This window comes from Geotrypetes seraphini, chromosome 6 (assembly GCF_902459505.1).
Source record: "Geotrypetes seraphini chromosome 6, aGeoSer1.1, whole genome shotgun sequence".
NCBI classification, from domain to species: domain Eukaryota; kingdom Metazoa; phylum Chordata; class Amphibia; order Gymnophiona; family Dermophiidae; genus Geotrypetes; species Geotrypetes seraphini.
The window spans coordinates 226,346,175-226,363,439 of record NC_047089.1 but is presented as its reverse complement, the minus strand read 5'-3'; the positions used below and the strand labels follow the sequence as shown (position 1 = coordinate 226,363,439).

At 47.7% G+C, this 17,265-nt stretch overlaps 1 protein-coding gene across 2 annotated transcripts in view; it reads left to right on the top strand.

Annotated features, from left to right (window-relative positions):
• The window catches only part of AKAP17A (A-kinase anchoring protein 17A), a 42,522-nt gene that overhangs the window by 18,353 nt on the left and 6,904 nt on the right, over positions 1–17,265 (top strand). For both annotated transcript variants that reach the window (XM_033949592.1, XM_033949593.1), the window contains one exon: positions 11,200–11,440. In XM_033949592.1, coding sequence (XP_033805483.1) covers positions 11,200–11,440 — 241 coding nt within the window. The remainder of the gene's footprint in view (positions 1–11,199; positions 11,441–17,265) is intronic.

Below are 17,265 nucleotides of genomic sequence, written 5' to 3'. Positions count from 1 at the left end.
AAAGGCGAGAGCTAAATTCAAAATTTTTTTTCTTCATATTTGTATATTTTTGTTTTTTGGGTTCTCTACTTTTGCTCTTTCTGCTTTCTTAAGTTTGGAGAGAAGATGATGATGGAGATGGGTCATGGGACTCTTCTCTAAGGACAAACGGGATACTATATTCTCACAAGTGGGTCCCCGATAGAGCCACTAGTTGAACATTGCTCAGTGTTCTGCAGTTTCTAGAAGCCTTTGGCAGGTCCTCATTGTGCATGTGTGAGTGCCTTTCCACCTGCCTGAGCCACTTAGGACCTGCAGTTTCATTCTTTCCATGGAGCTGAGTTGCTTCTATCTCTGGAGTGAGTGAGTTAGTGGTTTGTATTTCTTTAGCACTCTCCAGACCAGTAGAGGTTAATCTTTACGAATGGGTATATATCTAATCATGACCAGCAGGTGGAGACTGAAAACAAAACTTTGGGACAGTATATACTATCCTCCCTTCTCTATTTCCCTCAGTCTTCTTTCAGTCTCCAGCAGGTGTTGATGTGATCTGTACCCATCTCCCTTGGTAGGGCTGTTGGAATTTGTTTAGGGGGTTTATTGTCCCTGTTTTTGGCCGGACGGAGCTTGGGCGGACCCTGTTTGGGGGTTCGTCCAGTGTCAAACCCGGCGGGTCTCGAGCGGGGTCCCTCCCCCCACTTCCTCCACCTCCCCACATTTTTTTAGAGGAGCCTCAGCAGTAAGCCTTGCCCCCTAAATCAAGCAAGGCATATTGCTACGAGAGCCTGTGGAGTCTGTTCTGTAAAAAAAAAAAAAAATCCTGAGGTAGTGCTGGTCTGGAGGGTTGTTTCCCTTTAAGAAAACTGTATTTTACTGTATTTTTTCAACTAACCGGCACTTTTTTTTTTTACAGCTAGGTCGCGTATGGAGCAATGAGCACTTCTAAAGGGAAAAAGTGCTCATTGTGCTCCAGACGCGAGGCACTCGTGGCCGGCCTGTGCAAGCGGTGTTCAGGCCGGTGCGGTGGAGGAGCTCCGTCGGCAGCGGCTGCAGGCGCCCAGAGCTCCCCGCCGATGGTGCTTCGCGAGTCGGCAGGGAGCAGTGGAGAAGCCCGATCTTCTCCATCCGCCCACGGAGGGATTCCCCGAACTGCCGACGGTCGGGTTTTTGAGGATTCCCTCTCAGCTGATTTTTTGACAGCTGATGCCGGCTTGCCTGCTTTAGCGGCTGAGACTGTTCAGGTCTCTCAGCCGCTACAGGCTATGGAGGGAGCTTTTTTGGCGGGAAAGTCGCCATCTTCTCTGTCTGGCCCCTCCATTTTGTCTTCCACCTCAGGTGACCTTCCCCCTGTTTTGTCTATGCAGGGGCAGGTTTCTGCTGGGTCCCCTGCTGTGGCAGGGAGTCCCTTGGGACCCTCGGGGGTTTTTTCTCCTGATTTCTTTTTTTCTTTATGCAGAGCCTATTTTCAGGCGGCTGGGGGTCCCGGTTGCGCCCAGGGGGTTTCGGGGGGTGGGGTTTCCTCTGCGCTCCCTGCGGCTTTGCCTCTCGTCTGGTGTAGCGTCCCCTCCGCCGCCTCCCTTGTCCAAGCGTCCGCAGGTTTCGTGGGACGAGGATTTGTGGTCGGAGGAACGTGTCGGTCTGGAGGAGGACCTGGACCCTTCTGAGGAATTCCAGGACCCTCTGGAGGGGACGGAAGCTGGCGGCGGGTTGTCGGGTTTCCCGTTCTCCGGTGAAGAGGCGTCCGTGGTGCGCCTTTTTCAGCGAGATGAGCTGCCGGACCTGATTCAACAGGTTTCTTCGGTTTTGCGTTTTGAGGACGCGCCGCCGGAGACTCCGCGTGTGGGGGACCCTCTGTTACGGGGGATCCGTTCCGTTTCCCGCTCTTTTCCTATGCATCAGGATATTCGGGATATTATTCTAGAGCAGTGGAAAACGCCGGAGACGCCGTTTCGGCTGGCGCGCAGCATGGCTCGCCTGTATCCCATTCCAGAAGGGGATCGGGCTACGTTAGCTTCGCCAGTCGTTGATGCGGTGGTCTCGGCAATTTCCAAGCCGCATACCGTGCCTGTTGAGGGCGGTTCTGCCTTGCGGGACTCCGAGGAGCGCAAGTTGGAGAACTTGCTTAAGCAAAATTTTCAGGTTTCGGCCTTTGGGGTCCAGGCGGCTATTTGTGGGGGACTGGTCGCTCGCGCCGTGTTTCGGTGGGCGGAGCGTGTCTTGGATCGGGAGTCTGATGACTGGTCTCTGGTGGATCAGGAGGTAGCGAAGATTGAGATGGCTGCCTCATTCCTCTCAGATGCTCTATATGACTTGGTGCGGATCTCGGCTAAGTCTATGGCTTTTGGCGTGGCTGCAAGGCGTGTTTTGTGGCTGCGCGCTTGGGCGGCGGATGCTGCGTTCAAAGCTAAGCTTACTAAATTTCCCTTTCGGGGGTCGTTTTTATTTGGGGAGGAATTGGATAAGTTGATTCAGACTCTGTCGGACTTGAAAGTGCCCCGTCTGCCGGAGGACCGTGCCCGCCCTGCGTCTCGGGGTGGTGCGGCCCGGGGGCGTTTGCGGGAATTTTGCAAGTATCGCTCTGGGCGTGGGGCTGCTTCTTTCCAGTCTCCGGGGTTTTCCCGGGGTCGGTTCTTCCAGCGCATGCAGCCCTTTTGGGGGGCCCGTCGGGGGGCAGGGAATCCCTCCGCCGGTTCCCTCACTTCCCGTCCTGCACAATGACGCCTTGCCGGCGCCCCCTTTGGTTCCGGTGGGGGCCCGGCTGCGCGACTTTTTCCCCAAATGGGCCGAGATCACGTCCGATCAGTGGGTCCTGGAGGTGGTGCGGGACGGTTATGCCCTGGAGTTCGCCCGCTCTCTGCCGGATTTTTTCCTCGCTTCTCCATGTCAGAATCCTGGGAAGACGCAGGCTTTTCGCCAGACCCTTCAGCGCTTGCTAGATCTCAGGGCAGTTGTGCCAGTGCCCCCGCCGGAGTGGGGCACGGGCAGGTACTCCATTTACTTTGTGGTGCCCAAGAAGGAGGGGACCTTTCGGCCCATCCTCGATTTGCAAGGGGTCAACAGGGCTCTCAAGATTCCCTCTTTCCGTAAGGAAACTCTGCGGTCGGTCATTCTGGCGGTTCAGCCGGGGGAGTTTCTCACTTCTCTCGATCTGACGGAGGCCTACTTGCATGTTCCCATTCAGGCCTCTCATCAGCGTTTCCTGCGCTTTGCGATCTTGGGTCAGCACTATCAGTTCTGTGCGCTTCCCTTTGGGCTGGCCACGGCTCCCCGGACGTTCACCAAGGTGATGGTGGTCGTCGCGGCAGCCTTGCGGTTGGAGGGCATCCTGGTACACCCCTACCTGGACGACTGGTTAATTCGGGCAAAGTCGTTGCAGGAAAGCTCCCGGGTTACGGCTCGGGTGGTGGAGTTTCTCCGGTCGCTGGGCTGGGTGGTCAGCCTTTCCAAGAGCCGGTTGGTCCCGGCTCAGCGTCTGGAGTACCTTGGGGTGCTGTTCGACACCTCCTTGGGGAAGGTCTTCCTCCCAGAGGCCCGGGTGAGCAAATTGCAATCTCAGATTCGCCTGCTTTTGGCGTCCCAGTGTCCTCGGGCGCGAGATTTCCTCCAGGTCTTGGGGTCGATGGCGGCGTCCCTGGACGTAGTGAGGTGGGCATGGGCCCACATGCGTCCTCTTCAGTATGCCCTGCTCCGGAGGTGGTCTCCCCAGAGGCACGGGATGGATGTTCCGGTTCCCCTGCGAGGCTTGGCGCGCTGCAGTCTGCGTTGGTGGCTCCGCACCCCTCACCTAGTTCAGGGGGTGGGTCTGGATCTTCCGCAGTGGACGGTGCTCCTTACGGATGCGAGTCTCCTGGGTTGGGGGACTCAGTGTTTAGGTCACTCAGCTCAGGGTACCTGGTCCGCGGAGGAGGCCTCCTGGTCGATCAACGTGTTGGAGACCAGAGCGGTCCGGCTGGCGCTGTTGGCTTTCCACTCCCTTTTGTTGGGCAAGTCGGTCAGAGTCCTGTCGGACATTGCCACAGCGGTGGCTTATGTCAATCGTCAGGGGGGCACCAAGAGCACTCAGGTGGCGCAGGAGGCGGCTCAGCTCATGGTTTGGGCGGAGTCACATCTTCTGGACCTCTCGGCCTCTCACATTGCCGGGGTAGAAAATGTTCAGGCGGACTTCCTCAGTCGTCACTTCTTGGATCCAGGAGAGTGGTGTCTCGGCACCGTGGCGTTTCAGTTGATAGTGCAGGCTTGGGGGCAGCCGCTGATGGATCTGATGGCCACAAGTGGCAACGCCAAAGTGCCCCGCTTCTTCAGTCGTCGCAGGGACGGTCTGGCCGAGGGTCTGGATGCTCTGGTCCAACCGTGGCCAACGGAGGGGCTGTTGTATGTGTTCCCTCCTTGGCCATTAGTGGGCAGAGTACTGCTTCGCATTGTTCGCCATCCGGGGCTGGTGGTTTTGGTGGCTCCGGATTGGCCTCGTCGTCCGTGGTATGCGGATCTGGTGAGGCATCTGGTGGCGGATCCTCTTCCTCTGCCTCTCGTGGGCGATCTTCTGACGCAGGGTCCCATTCCCATGTTCGACCCGTCTCCCTTTTGTCTTACGGCTTGGCTCTTGAAAGGGGCCGCCTTAGTAAGAAGGGATATTCAGATAAGGTGATCTCTACACTTTAGGGGTCCCGGAGGCTTTCTACCTCTCGGGCTTATGTGCGGGTTTGGCGTCTTTTTGAGGAATGGTGCCGGGCGTGGGGAGTGGTCTCTTTTCGCGCTTCCCTGCCTAACATTCTAGAGTTCTTGCAGGATGGCCTGGATAGAGGCCTGGCTTGGTCTTCTCTCCGGGTTCAACTGGCGACACTGTCGGCTTTTCGGGGGCTGGTGACAGGTCAGCGTTTGTCAGCCATTCCTGATGTAATTCGCTTTCTTCGGGCGGCCAAGTTGCTCAGGCCTCCCATTCGGCCCTCGATTCCCTCTTGGGATCTCAATCTGGTTCTCTCGGTTTTGGTGCGCCCGCCGTTCGAGCCGTTGGATGGCTGTTCTTTGAAGGACCTTAAGCTGAAGTCGGTCTTTTTGGTGGCCATTACTTCTGCTAGGCGGGTTTCTGAGCTACAGGCTTTCTCTTGTAGGGCTCCCTTCTTGGAATTTTCGAGGGAGCGGGTTGTTTTGCGGCCTGTTCCTTCTTTTCTGCCGAAAGTTGTGTCTCCTTTTCATGTCAATCAATCGGTGGTCCTCCCGGTCTTGGGTAGTCGGGAGGGCTCTTCTGAGCAACGGCAGCTGCGCAAGTTGGATGTCGGTCGGGTCCTCCGCGCTTATGTGCAGCGGACCCGGGACTTTCGGAGCTCCGAGCATCTCTTTGTCCTTCTGGCGGGTCCTCGTCGGGGGGCTGGCGCTTCTAAGGCTACTATTGCGCGCTGGATCAAGGAGACGATTGCTTCCGCTTATCTTCTGAGTCAGAAGCCGGTTCCGGAGTTTCTCAAGGCTCATTCTACTCGGGGTCAGGCGGCTTCTTGGGCTGAGTCGTCGCTCGTGCCTCCGGTGGATATTTGTAAGGCTGCGGTTTGGTCCTCCTTGCATTCATTTGTTAGACATTATCGGGTAGATGTTCAGGCGCGTCGGGACGCGGTGTTCGGTGAGCGTGTTCTGGTATCGGCCCTTCGGGGGTCCCGCCCGTGAGAGGGACTGCTTTGGTACGTCCCATTCGTAAAGATTAACCTCTACTGGTCTGGAGAGTGCTAAAGAAGGAGAAATTAGGTTCTTACCTGCTAATTTACTTTCTTTTAGCTTCTCCAGACCAGTAGAGGTCCCCACCCTGTCTGTTGTTGTTGTTGTTGGGGCTGTTTCGCGGGCAGTTTTTGTTTTTTGCTGCGGGTTCTAGTATTTTTCTAGGGCCGGGGAGAATTAAAGAACAGCGGCTGTGGCTCGGCTGGCTTAGCTGGCGAGCTGTGGGGACATTTTCCTTCGGGTATTTCTCCTCTGCATTTTCCAACAGCATTTGGGTATGTTATTTGTTACTCCTGTTCGGAGTATTGTTTTCTTTCTGTTTTCCAGTTCTTGGTTCTGCTTGGCTATTCGGCAGACTGAGGGAAATAGAGAAGGGAGGATAGTATATACTGTCCCAAAGTTTTGTTTTCAGTCTCCACCTGCTGGTCATGATTAGATATATACCCATTCGTAAAGATTAACCTCTACTGGTCTGGAGAAGCTAAAAGAAAGTAAATTAGCAGGCAAGAACCTAATTTCTCCTTTTATCCTCTGACAGAGAATTTGCTTTCCTGCCTCTCGGTTCTTATAGTGAGTAGCTCAGGATTTTTTTCTTTTTTTTCCCCCTCATTTTTGTTCTCTTCCATTTTTTGTCTTATTTTCAGCCCTTTTTCATGTCTTTATTTTTTCGTGGCTGCTTTAGGCTTGAGCTCCCAGTTAGATCTTTAAAAAACCAAAATCTTTTTTCCCACAGTTGAGCCATTTGGTCTTGCAGCGGCTGTTTTTCCCACGATGTCCCAGAAACCTGCTAAAGGGTTTAAGACTGTGCTAGGACCATGTCTGACTGACTGATTTCTCTTCATCCTCATTGACACTGAAGGACTCCATTACTAAGCAGAGGTGAAGAAGCATCAGCATCACCAGTACCCAAATGGACTACTTCCCCTTTGTATAGCAGTGCTGATGTGCCAGTCTCCCTAAAGACGGGACCCTGCCTCTGATTCAGCTCTGACATATTTTTAGACTTTCTACACCAATACAGACCTCTGCTTTTACTGATGCCTGCCCTCGAGGTGTGGACTGGGTGCATCCTGGAGTGGCACAATGCTAAGGCATCGAGGTACAGACTAGTGTGCTGCTTCAGCCCATCATGGAGATGTATGCCTTGCTTGTTGGATGTTCATCAATGCCAGTGCCTCGCTGGGTGTTGGAGCCAGCACTGACCGATTGTTATGCTTCTTTCCAGCCTGTTGAGGGAGGAAGTGATCCCAGAGTCCAGGAGAAGACCTACACCTCAGCACTTTTGTCCAGAGCCCAGCTGTCCATCTAATAGACCAAGGCAGGCACAGACTCGGACTTTCCATGAAGAATATTTTGCTGTCTGAGTCAGACTGTTTCTGGGGCTCTGAGTTTGAGCCAGAGAACTACTGAGGAGAGATCCCTTTAGCTTGCCTTCAGACACCTTCCCACATCAGAGAAGAAGGAAGTTTCTCCCAGAGGAATCGCCTTTGTAGATATTTTGAGAATAATGGCAGAGACAATTCATTTAAATTGGATGTCAAGAACAAGCCCCTGGCTGTGATGTTGGATGTCTTTGACTATGAATTTCCTCCTCAGGAAGCTGTGACGGTGCTTGTTCACAACGATCTTAAAGATACATAGATGAAGAATCTGGAGACCCTACTCTCTATGCAAGTTGTACCTAAGAAAGCAGACTTTATGTATACAACCCAGAAGGCTCCCAGATTTGAGAAGCTGCAGCTTCCGCACCATTCCATGGTGGTATAATCTTCTCTCAAAGGCCCAAAAGCTTGAGAACCCATGCTTGGCTCCCTGAGGCAAGGATGCTTGAATCTTTTTTGGAGAAAAAGAGTTTCAGAGCTCTGCTCATTTGCTACTAGCTCTAAGGAGCATTACTTGAAGACCTTGGTGCACAAAGTACTTGAGTTTGCGGATGCTCTCCCACCAGATGTGGCCTCAGACCTTTGTCAGTTGCCAAGGGTTGACTTTGGAGGGCCATGGCTGCGTCGGTAGGTCTCTTGAAGTGGGCCTCCATTGAACAGATGTGCAAACCTGCAGTGTGGTCTTTAGGCCACACATTTGCATCTCATTGTCTTGAGCAGACGATATCAAGTCAAGTTTGGTCTGACAGTTCTGCAGAATTAGGTTGGAGTCCTAGGCCCATTCATTTCCAGACTGAGCCTTCACAAGAGGCCTGTTTATTTGTTAGTGTTTGGTTTTGATTGGGCTTGCCATTGTTGGTGAGCCTGGTAGCTATGGATACCCATGTGTGAGTTTACTATGTTCTGCTTGTCCTCAGAGAAAAGTTATTCACCTGTAGTATGTCTTCTCTGAGGACAACAGAGCAAGTATTCTCACATACCCTCCCACCTCCCTTAGGAGTTGCATTATTTAAACTTTTTTTAATGTAACTGTTAAAGAAGCTCCAATTTCGTATAAAATATAAGGTCTTGAAATTGGTACATCAGAGGATATATGGTAAATTGCCAAGATATTTCAAGGAAATTTTATGTACGTATCAGCCTAGACATATGTTGAGATCTGAAAAAAAATGTTAGGTGAGGGGGGACGGGATGGGGTTCCTTATGCTGAGAAAGTTAACTCTGCCTTTTCAGTGGCAGGGCCAGCAATGTAGAATGCTCTGCCAGGGAATTTAAGATTCTGTGCAGATGCTCTGGAGTTTAGAAAATTGCTGAAAATGCATTTTTTTTGTTCAGGCATTTCGCTGAATTGAGGCCTCTTCTTGTATTTAGAAAAGGTTCTGACTGATACTGAGAATCTAATGGAGTAAGAGGAAGATTATTTTAGATGTTTTTGTTTACTGTTTGGTTTTATTGTTTTATTTGGTTATGGATGTGTTTTATTGTAAGCCGCCTAGGTTTTAGGCAGCAAATAAATAAATACATACTGTGCTACTAGAGCAGCCAGGAGGGCACTTGTACATGGACGGTGGGCACCAGCCAAAGGCTTTGAGAAGTTACAGAATGCTGGGCAGCATCTGGGCTCCATCAAGGACACAACCCACATGTGAGAATACTTATCTTGCTGTCCTTGGAGAACACTTGCTACAGGTGAGTAATTACTTTCTCTTGTACTGTGGGAGTGGAGCAGTAGCCTAGTGGGTTGAGACCTGAGGAACTGGGTTTGATTCCCCTCCTTGTGACCCTGGGTAAATCACTTAACCTTCTGTTGCCCCAGATACAAAACTTCAGATTAGGAGCCCCCTAGGGACAGAGGAAATACCTACATATAATGTATGTAAACTGCTGTGCTTGTACCACAGAAAGGTGTTATATCCAATTCATGACCCTTTACTCCTCAATTCTTGACCATCTGTTTCTCTCTCTTATTTAGTTGTTGTTTTTTTGTTTTATTTTATTCATATACTCCAATCTTCTGATTTCATTTTTTGCCTAAACTGCCGATCCACTGACTGAGCTACACCTTCCGCTTTTAGTCACCCGGCTACTGAATCTTGGCTGTGCCATAGCTATTCTTCTGGCTCTAAGCAGCCCTCCTGCTGATACACTGCTAGGCTGCAGTTATAGACTGACAACAAATGCCAAGCTTAGAGGTTTAGTTGTCGTAGAAACTAAGGGGTCCTTTTACTAAGTTTCAGTAAAAAGTGGCCCTAGTGTTCCCTTATGCAGGTTTTTCCCATGTATTAAAGCCACTTTTACTTCTACAGTAAAATGGCTGATTAATGATGATGTTCTAATGTCTCCATTAGTGTCTAGCTATTAAAATATACAGTAGAATCTCAATTAACTGATACACTCAAGCAACTGGCAAAAAAATTGTCAGGAAAAAAAAAAAAATCTCCTGTGCTTCTAAGACAATGTCCAAAGTGGTGCTCCTGACCCAATAACCTCCTCCCTCTCTCCCGAAGCATCGCGGCAGCTGAATATCTCCCTCCTCCCTCCAGCTCCCAAAGCAGCACAGCTGATCCTGCTGGATTGGCTAGAAGCTGCCTATTTACCAGTGCTTCCTCTGCTCACCAGCTGCTACTACATTGTCAGATGATTGAGGGAGGGAGGGAGGGGGTTGTCAGGACCTGCTCTGCTCCTTTGCCTAAGTGGAGGAGAGGGAGGGGGGGGAAGAAGAGGGGAGAGAAAGAAGGGAAGAAGATGCTGTACCTACAAGTGGGGATGGTGGATGATAAAGTGAGGTGGGGAGGGAGACACAACTAGTTTTACATTAACTCTCAAATAACCAGAAACTATTATCCATGGGTGCCAGATAACTGAGATTCTACTGTATTGCTGAGTGAGCACTTGCCACCATCCAGTTTATGGGCAGTAAAGGCTCGTGCAGTAATCCTGTGCTAATCCGTTTGCCCTAATCTAGATACAGTCACTGATTATCAACCCCAAAATAAGAAATTTTTAGCATGTAGGAAGTGTACGCAGATTTGGAAATTATCACAGGACACTTTAGTATGTCCCACGGTAAGCTCTTTTAAGCTATTGTAAGTGCCCTAATTTTACCACAATTTAGTAAAAGGACCCACTTCTGTGTGTAATATATTTGGTAATATATTGAAATATGTGTTTATAGTAATAAAACATGGAAAAATGAGACAAAATAACTGTTCTTTGCAGATTTAGTAAGGCCATCGTGAAATATCAGAGACCTTCCGTTTATCTATTCTCGGCAAGCTATTTTTGTTGTTGCCAGGGTTCTGATGTTGAGAAGACAGTACAAAGAAAACCAAAAAAACTCTGTGGAGTGACGATGTTCCTAAATGGACTTTATTTGAAAGTATCAAAGTTCCAAAGTTACACTAAAATCATCCACATAAAATAATTCCATCCACATAAAAGTAAATCATCCACATAAGAGCCTTAAAGGACCTAGTCCGCTAGGGATACAGGACCCAATACGGTCCACGTTTCGACAAAAAGTCTTCTTCAGGGGTCCCTGGAGGTCCTATAAAGGTGACCCCCAGGGACCCCTGAAGAAGACTTTTTGTTGAAACGCGGACCGTGTTGGGTCCTGTATCCCTAGCGGACTAGGTCCTTTAAGGCTCTTATGTGGATGATTTACTTTTATGTGGATGGAATTATTTTACGTGGATGATTTTAGTGTACCTTTGGAACTTTGATACTTTCAAATAAAGTCAATTTAGGAACATCGTCATGCCACAGAGTTTTTTTGGTTTTCTCTGGATTTTCTTCTTTGTGGATATTTTGGGGTCAATTCCTTTTGTTTTTTGAGAAGACAGTACACCAGTTCGGGAATTGAGTGATCTGATAAGAGTATATACTGTACAACCTATTTCAATAATTTTTTCTTTAGTGCATCCAAGGTTATACTGATTGGTATGTTGCCAAGTTACATAAAGATATGTTTTCCAGAGATGACAGTACAAGTGAATCTTTTCACCCTGAGGCAGTGATTTCTATTGTAAACCTTTTGTTCAGTTGGTGTTTGTATAATGTAATTGCTGCGTTTGATTCAACAATTCCCCAATGTATTGTATGTACATGTTTAATAAAATATTAATCTGTTTGCCAGGAAACAAAAAGAACTAGCAGAATTGGAGAAACAAAGGAAAAGAGAGCAGAAGTTACGTAGGAAAGAGCAGAAACAGAAGGAGCGTGAAGCTCGGAGAAATCAGAGGCGACTTGAGAAAATACAGGCGGAAAAGCAGAAGAGGTTGGAAGAAAAGATCAGATATGAAGAGAGAAAACTCTTATTGGCTCAGAGGAACCTAGAGTCTATTAAATTAATTGCAGAGCTGCTGAGCAGGGCTAAGGTAATTGCAGTTTGTAATCTGTTTTAGGAGTCTGAGTGTTCACATCTGTTGGTCTAAATAAGAAATACAATTTTCTTATGATTATAAGTTGCCATATTGAATTTTGTTGAGCTCTGGCTTTAGAAAATTTTACATTTGTGGCAGTGTTTTCCACTTTGGATGCTCATCAAAATCTGTTTAGAACTCGGTTCAGAGCTTTAGGATAAGATTGCTGATATTGCTCCTGATCTGCTTGAGAAGATCTTTCCTAGGGACGATTTTCTTCTTTTCTATGCACTACAGCTAAAAAAAAAAAAAAAAAAGAAACAGCTGAAACTTTGCTTCCTTGAGCTATTAAAGCCATAAGGTTCAGTCCTCTAGAATGGTGGTCCCCAACCTTTTTGACACCAAGGACCGCGTTTATAAAAGCAAATTTTTCCAGGAACTTGTAAGGGGGGAGGATTTGGGGTGGGTTCGTAGGGTAGTTTTATATACAATATACATTACATTTCTAAACAACTTACCATAATGCAGAATCAGTGGGAGCCCTGAGCTTATTTTCCTGCAACCAGACGATCCCATCTAGGGACAATGGAAGACAGTGACACGCCGGGCCGTGAGAGATCCCCTTGCACAACTTCTTTCCATCCCGCACAGCAGAACCCTGCTGACCCACCACGAGGCTGACATACCTCTGTTCCGAACAGCAACGGTGGCAGCACTGAACAGGCTGCTTCGCTGCCTTTCCTCTGCTGCCGCGTCACTGATGACATCATCAGATATCTTTCCATCTCTTCCTCCCATACCCCCCGTGCAGCAGGACCCTTCCAATCCATCCCCAAGTGCAGCACCTTTCTATCTCTCCCTCCCATCCCCCACGTGTAGCAGAACCCCGCTAACCCCGCCAACCCATCTCCCTGCGCAGCACCTTTCCCTCTCTCCCTCCCATCCCCCACATGCAGCAGAACCACGCCAACCCCGTCAACCCATCTCCCTGCGCAGCACCTTTCCCCCTCTCCCTAGTCCCATCCCCCATGCACAGCAGGACCCTGCCAACCTCCGACAAAATGTTGTAAATCCGTGTGCAGATCGGATCCTAATTAATTGATGTGAACCGCCTAGAACTCATTGGGTATGGCAGTATACAAGAACATAATAATAATAATAATATTTTCCTGCACAACACCTTTCCATCTCTCCCTCCCATCCCCCACGCGCAGCAGAACCCCGATGACCCTCCGACCGCAAGACCCGGACATACCTCCATTCTGAAAAGCAGCATGGGCGGCAACACTGAACAGGCTTCTTCGTTGCCTTCCCCGCCAGGGCCTTCCCTCTGCCGCCGCATCACTAATGATATCATCAGTGATGCAGCAGCAGGGGGAAGGCAGCGAAGTAGCCTATTCAGTTCTGCTGCCGCTGCTGCTTTTCAGATCAGAGGTATGTTGGCCTCGCAGTCGGTGAGGATCTGCTGTGCGTGATTGATAGATGTTGCACAAGGCGATATCTTGCGGCATGGCTGTCAGATGCTAGTTGGGCCGCAGACCGGGGGTTAGGGACCCCTGCTCTACAATATACCTTTAGGAGCACTTTAGCACCCTTTTTGTCCTTGTTACTAAAGGGAACCATCTACAAAATTTTTTTATTGCTTTGTTTTTCTTTTAAGTAAATGGTTTGAATGTTTTTCCAACCTAGTCGATCATTGGTGGCATTAGTCTATTGCTCTACTAAAATATGGGTAAAATATTTAAACCAACCAAATAAATATAAAATACATTACTATTATGTGCTCAATTGTGGTGTCACACATTATACTAGTCGGGTTTAATAGACAGAGAAGGACTTCAGCATTGTCGACAACAGTGCGTTTATGTTGTACTTACCATAGTGTCCTGTTGGATGGACAGTAAGATAAGTACAATCTTTGTTTTTGAGTTTTATTATGTTTACTGTGGATAATTCTTAAAGATGTACTTATTGTTAGTTTGTGGTTTGTGTTATGATGTTTGTGGTTTGTGTTATGATGCTTAACAACTGAGCACATATTATACAGTATTTTATAGTTATTTGGTTAGTTTAAATATTATAACCCTTATTTTGGTTAGAGTAATACGTCATATATATTTTTATGAAACGAGGAAAAAAGTGGAATCGATGTTCTGAATCAAAGGTTTATTTGCAAAATACACAACAGCAGCAAAGTCTTCAACATAGACCAACAGTAAAACTAGAAGCTTGATAAAATAGTTTACTTCAACGTGGGACCCAATGCTGTCCATGTTTCGGCTAAGCGATAGCCTTCCTCAGGGGTCCAGTGCCGTAATGTCTGAAACTACGAGTATATTAAACCAGTATAAAACAGCAGAAATAAACCAAGTCCATAGCAGTCTCCTTTTGAACACTGCTACTGACCTGAACATAAGAATTGCCATACTGCGACAGACTCAAGTCCATCAAGCCCAATATCCTGTTTCCAACCCAGATCCCAAGTACCTGGCAAGATCCCAAGAAGTAAAACAGATTTTAGGCTATTTAGCCTAGGAATAAGCAGTGGATTTCTCCAAGCCATCTCAATAATAGCCTATGGACTTTCTTTTAGGAAATTATCCAAACCTTTTTTAACCCTGCTATGCTAACTGATTTCACCATATTCTCCAGCAACGAATTCCACAGTGAGCTTTATTCAAAAGTAGACTACGACTGACTTGGTTTATTTCCAGTGTTTTATATTGGTTTAATATAGTTTCAGACACTATCATTTAGCCTAAACACGGACCTTGTTGGGTCCCGTTGTTGAAGTGAACTGTATTGTCAAGCTTCTAGTTTTACTGTTGGTCCATGTTGAAGACTTGCTGCTGCTTTCTATTTTGCAAATAAACCTTTTGATCCAGAACATTGGTTCCACTTTTCCCCTTATTTTGGTTTGTCCTGCCATTGTGAATCACTGAGGTGCTTTGTTTGATATATATATTTTTCTCCAGAGTCAAGCAGGCACACCTGAAGTCCTCGGAGTGAGCCTGTGTGTCGGTGCTCTCCCCTAGCTACAGTAAGCGTTTAGCTTATTGGGCACATGCAAGGACTGTTGCCTATTGTGGCCCCTCCCACTGTTAGTTTTTTCTTCAGCTGCTCCTAATAGTTGCAGCTCTCCCCCTCTTTCTACACACACACACACACACACACACACACACACAGAGACATCCCCCTCAACAGGTACAAGGAAATCCCAAAGATATATAGAATTCTGTCTCTTAGACACAACCATAGTAAAGACCAGACTACTAAAAAAAGGATTAAAAAGAAATATTTTTTATCTGTCGTTTGACATATCAAACCTGCTGCTACACTGAGTTTTGACTTCTGAAACAAACAGCTTTTTAAGACCACCACGGACACTCTCTTCTCCCTGGAGGCTGGTACCTGCAGTAGCAGTTTTTCACAGCTCTATGATATGATGAAAATGTGTGCATCGCATCTGCAGGATGCTATGAACGCTCCCTCCCCCAGGAACTTGTTTCGTCACCTCAGGGGAGGTGACTAGATGATCCCTGACAGCTGCAGACTGAAGACAATCGGCAGATCTTGCTGGGTAATAAAAACTAAAATCGGAGGTAGCCAGAACTGCTACTTCTCCTATGACTACAGCGGCTCCTCAGCATGACACCTAAACAATTAAGTGGCGCCACCAAACAAAGAAGGCTCCCATAGGCCAATCTTCAGCCTCGTAGTCCTTCTCCCTCGTCAAGCCAAAGACATGAAAAGGATCCAGGTATCTCTTCTCATTTTTCTAAAGCAATCCCCACCCTCTTTCCTCAGGGGCTCCTTTCGAGGCCCAGGCTAACACTAAACTCAAAGCTCATTCAGACCCTCGTGCTGTGGACCCCATTCCCCTGAAGCAGACCCCTGCCTACCCATTATACCTTTCCTTTAATCTCAGGAAGTACATACTCTCCAACCTCAGGTTTCCCAGTCACCTTCATCCTTTTGGGTCTTCTGCAGCGCTTCATTCACGGTAGTGCTGTGCTTCTCCAAACATGTTCCACACCCACAGAACCTTTGCTCTTGGTGCACCAGGATGTCTTAAATATTATCTCTTAGGTCTATCATCTCATCTTTCAATGAAGAATCCAGAATTCCCAATTGCCAAGACCTTCCAAAACTCCTCACCACCACATTCTGCTACTTGCAGCAGAACTAACTCTTCTGATGTACATTGCAATTGAAAAAGTTCCTGCTGAACAACACAACAGGGGTTTCTACTCCAAATATTTTCCTAATCCCCCCAAATTCCAAGGGTCTTCATCCCATACTAGATCTCCATTCACTCAACGAATGCCTCAAGCGGGAGAAATTCAGAATGATCTCTTTCCCAACTTACTTCTTCTTTTGAAACCCAAAGACTGGCTTACACCCACATCCCCATTCATCACGCTCACTGACAGTTCCTACTTTTCAAGTTTTTTAAACCACCATTACCAATACAAGATACTCCTGTTTGGCCTTTCGTTGGCCCCAAGAGTCTTCACAAAGTGCCTAGCAGTAATAGTGGCACATCTTCGCAAGTGCTGCCACTTCACCTATCTGTATCTCAATGACTGGCTTCTGGTAGCTCATTCCAGGAATAGATTGCTTCTCACAATCCAGGACACCTTATCCACTCTACTGTCCCTTGGATTCCTTATCAACTACGACAGGTCATCTCTCATTCCTGTTTATGTGCTCACATAAACACCATCACAGCACATGCCTATCTTTCCAAGGATAAACACAGAGCAATCATCCAACTCTGCAACCTAGTGAGAATTGGCACACTTATCAGCATGTCAGATTTCATGCCTCTTAGGCCACATGGCAGCATTTCTTTCTCTAGCACCATATGCACGTCTGCACAAGATACCTTTGAGGTGGTACCTCAAGATCCATAGTCTCTCATCAGATTTCACTCCCAAACTCTATCAAAACGTCTCTTCTGTGGTGGATTCACTTGCCACCTTTTCAGCACAGTTGCCTATTTCAACCTCCTACTTCTCATCTTACCATCACAACGGATGTTTCCAACACAAGCTGGGGAGCTCATCTGGGCTGCCTCTATCCACAAGGTCATTGGAATTCAAAAGAGATGCACCTCCACATACCAACTTTATGCAGTCTATTATGCCTTACCAGCCTTTTGGTCATAGATTCATCAGAAACAGATCCTCATACAGTCAGACACCCAGATAGCAATGTTCTACATCAACAGACAGGGAGGGTCAGGAACCCTTCTCCTTCACCTCTGGTACCTTGTTCTATCCCTCAAAGCAAACCTGCAAGCAGTATATATTCCAGGTCACAAGAACATAATAGCAAACTCTCTTGGCCGCAAACTCAATCCTAATGAATGATCTCACAATCCCAAGGTGATTCACAGGCTATTCCAGTTATGGGGAACCCCAGACATATACCTATTTGCCTCACAGGACAATGCACAATTCTGTCAATTTTGTTCACTTTGACCTGCACCTCGAGCCATCACATGGGATATTTTTTCCATCCAGTGGACAAACTCTCCTATATGCCTTTCCACAATTTCCACTCATATCCAGAGTTCTACAGAAAGTTATCAAGGACTCTGCACATCTCATCCTAATTGTACCACAGTGGCCTAGACGGATTTGGTACCCACTTGGACCTAATCAATGCTCTGTCGGTTCTTCTGAGATCCCATCCCATCTCCCAACAGAACTGCGGGCTCTTCATCCCAACGTACCCAGTCTGAACCTCACAGTTTGGAAATTGAACAGAGCACCCTCGACTGTGAAGTCGATCCTAACCACAAGACGATCTTCAACCAGAAGATTCTGCCAATC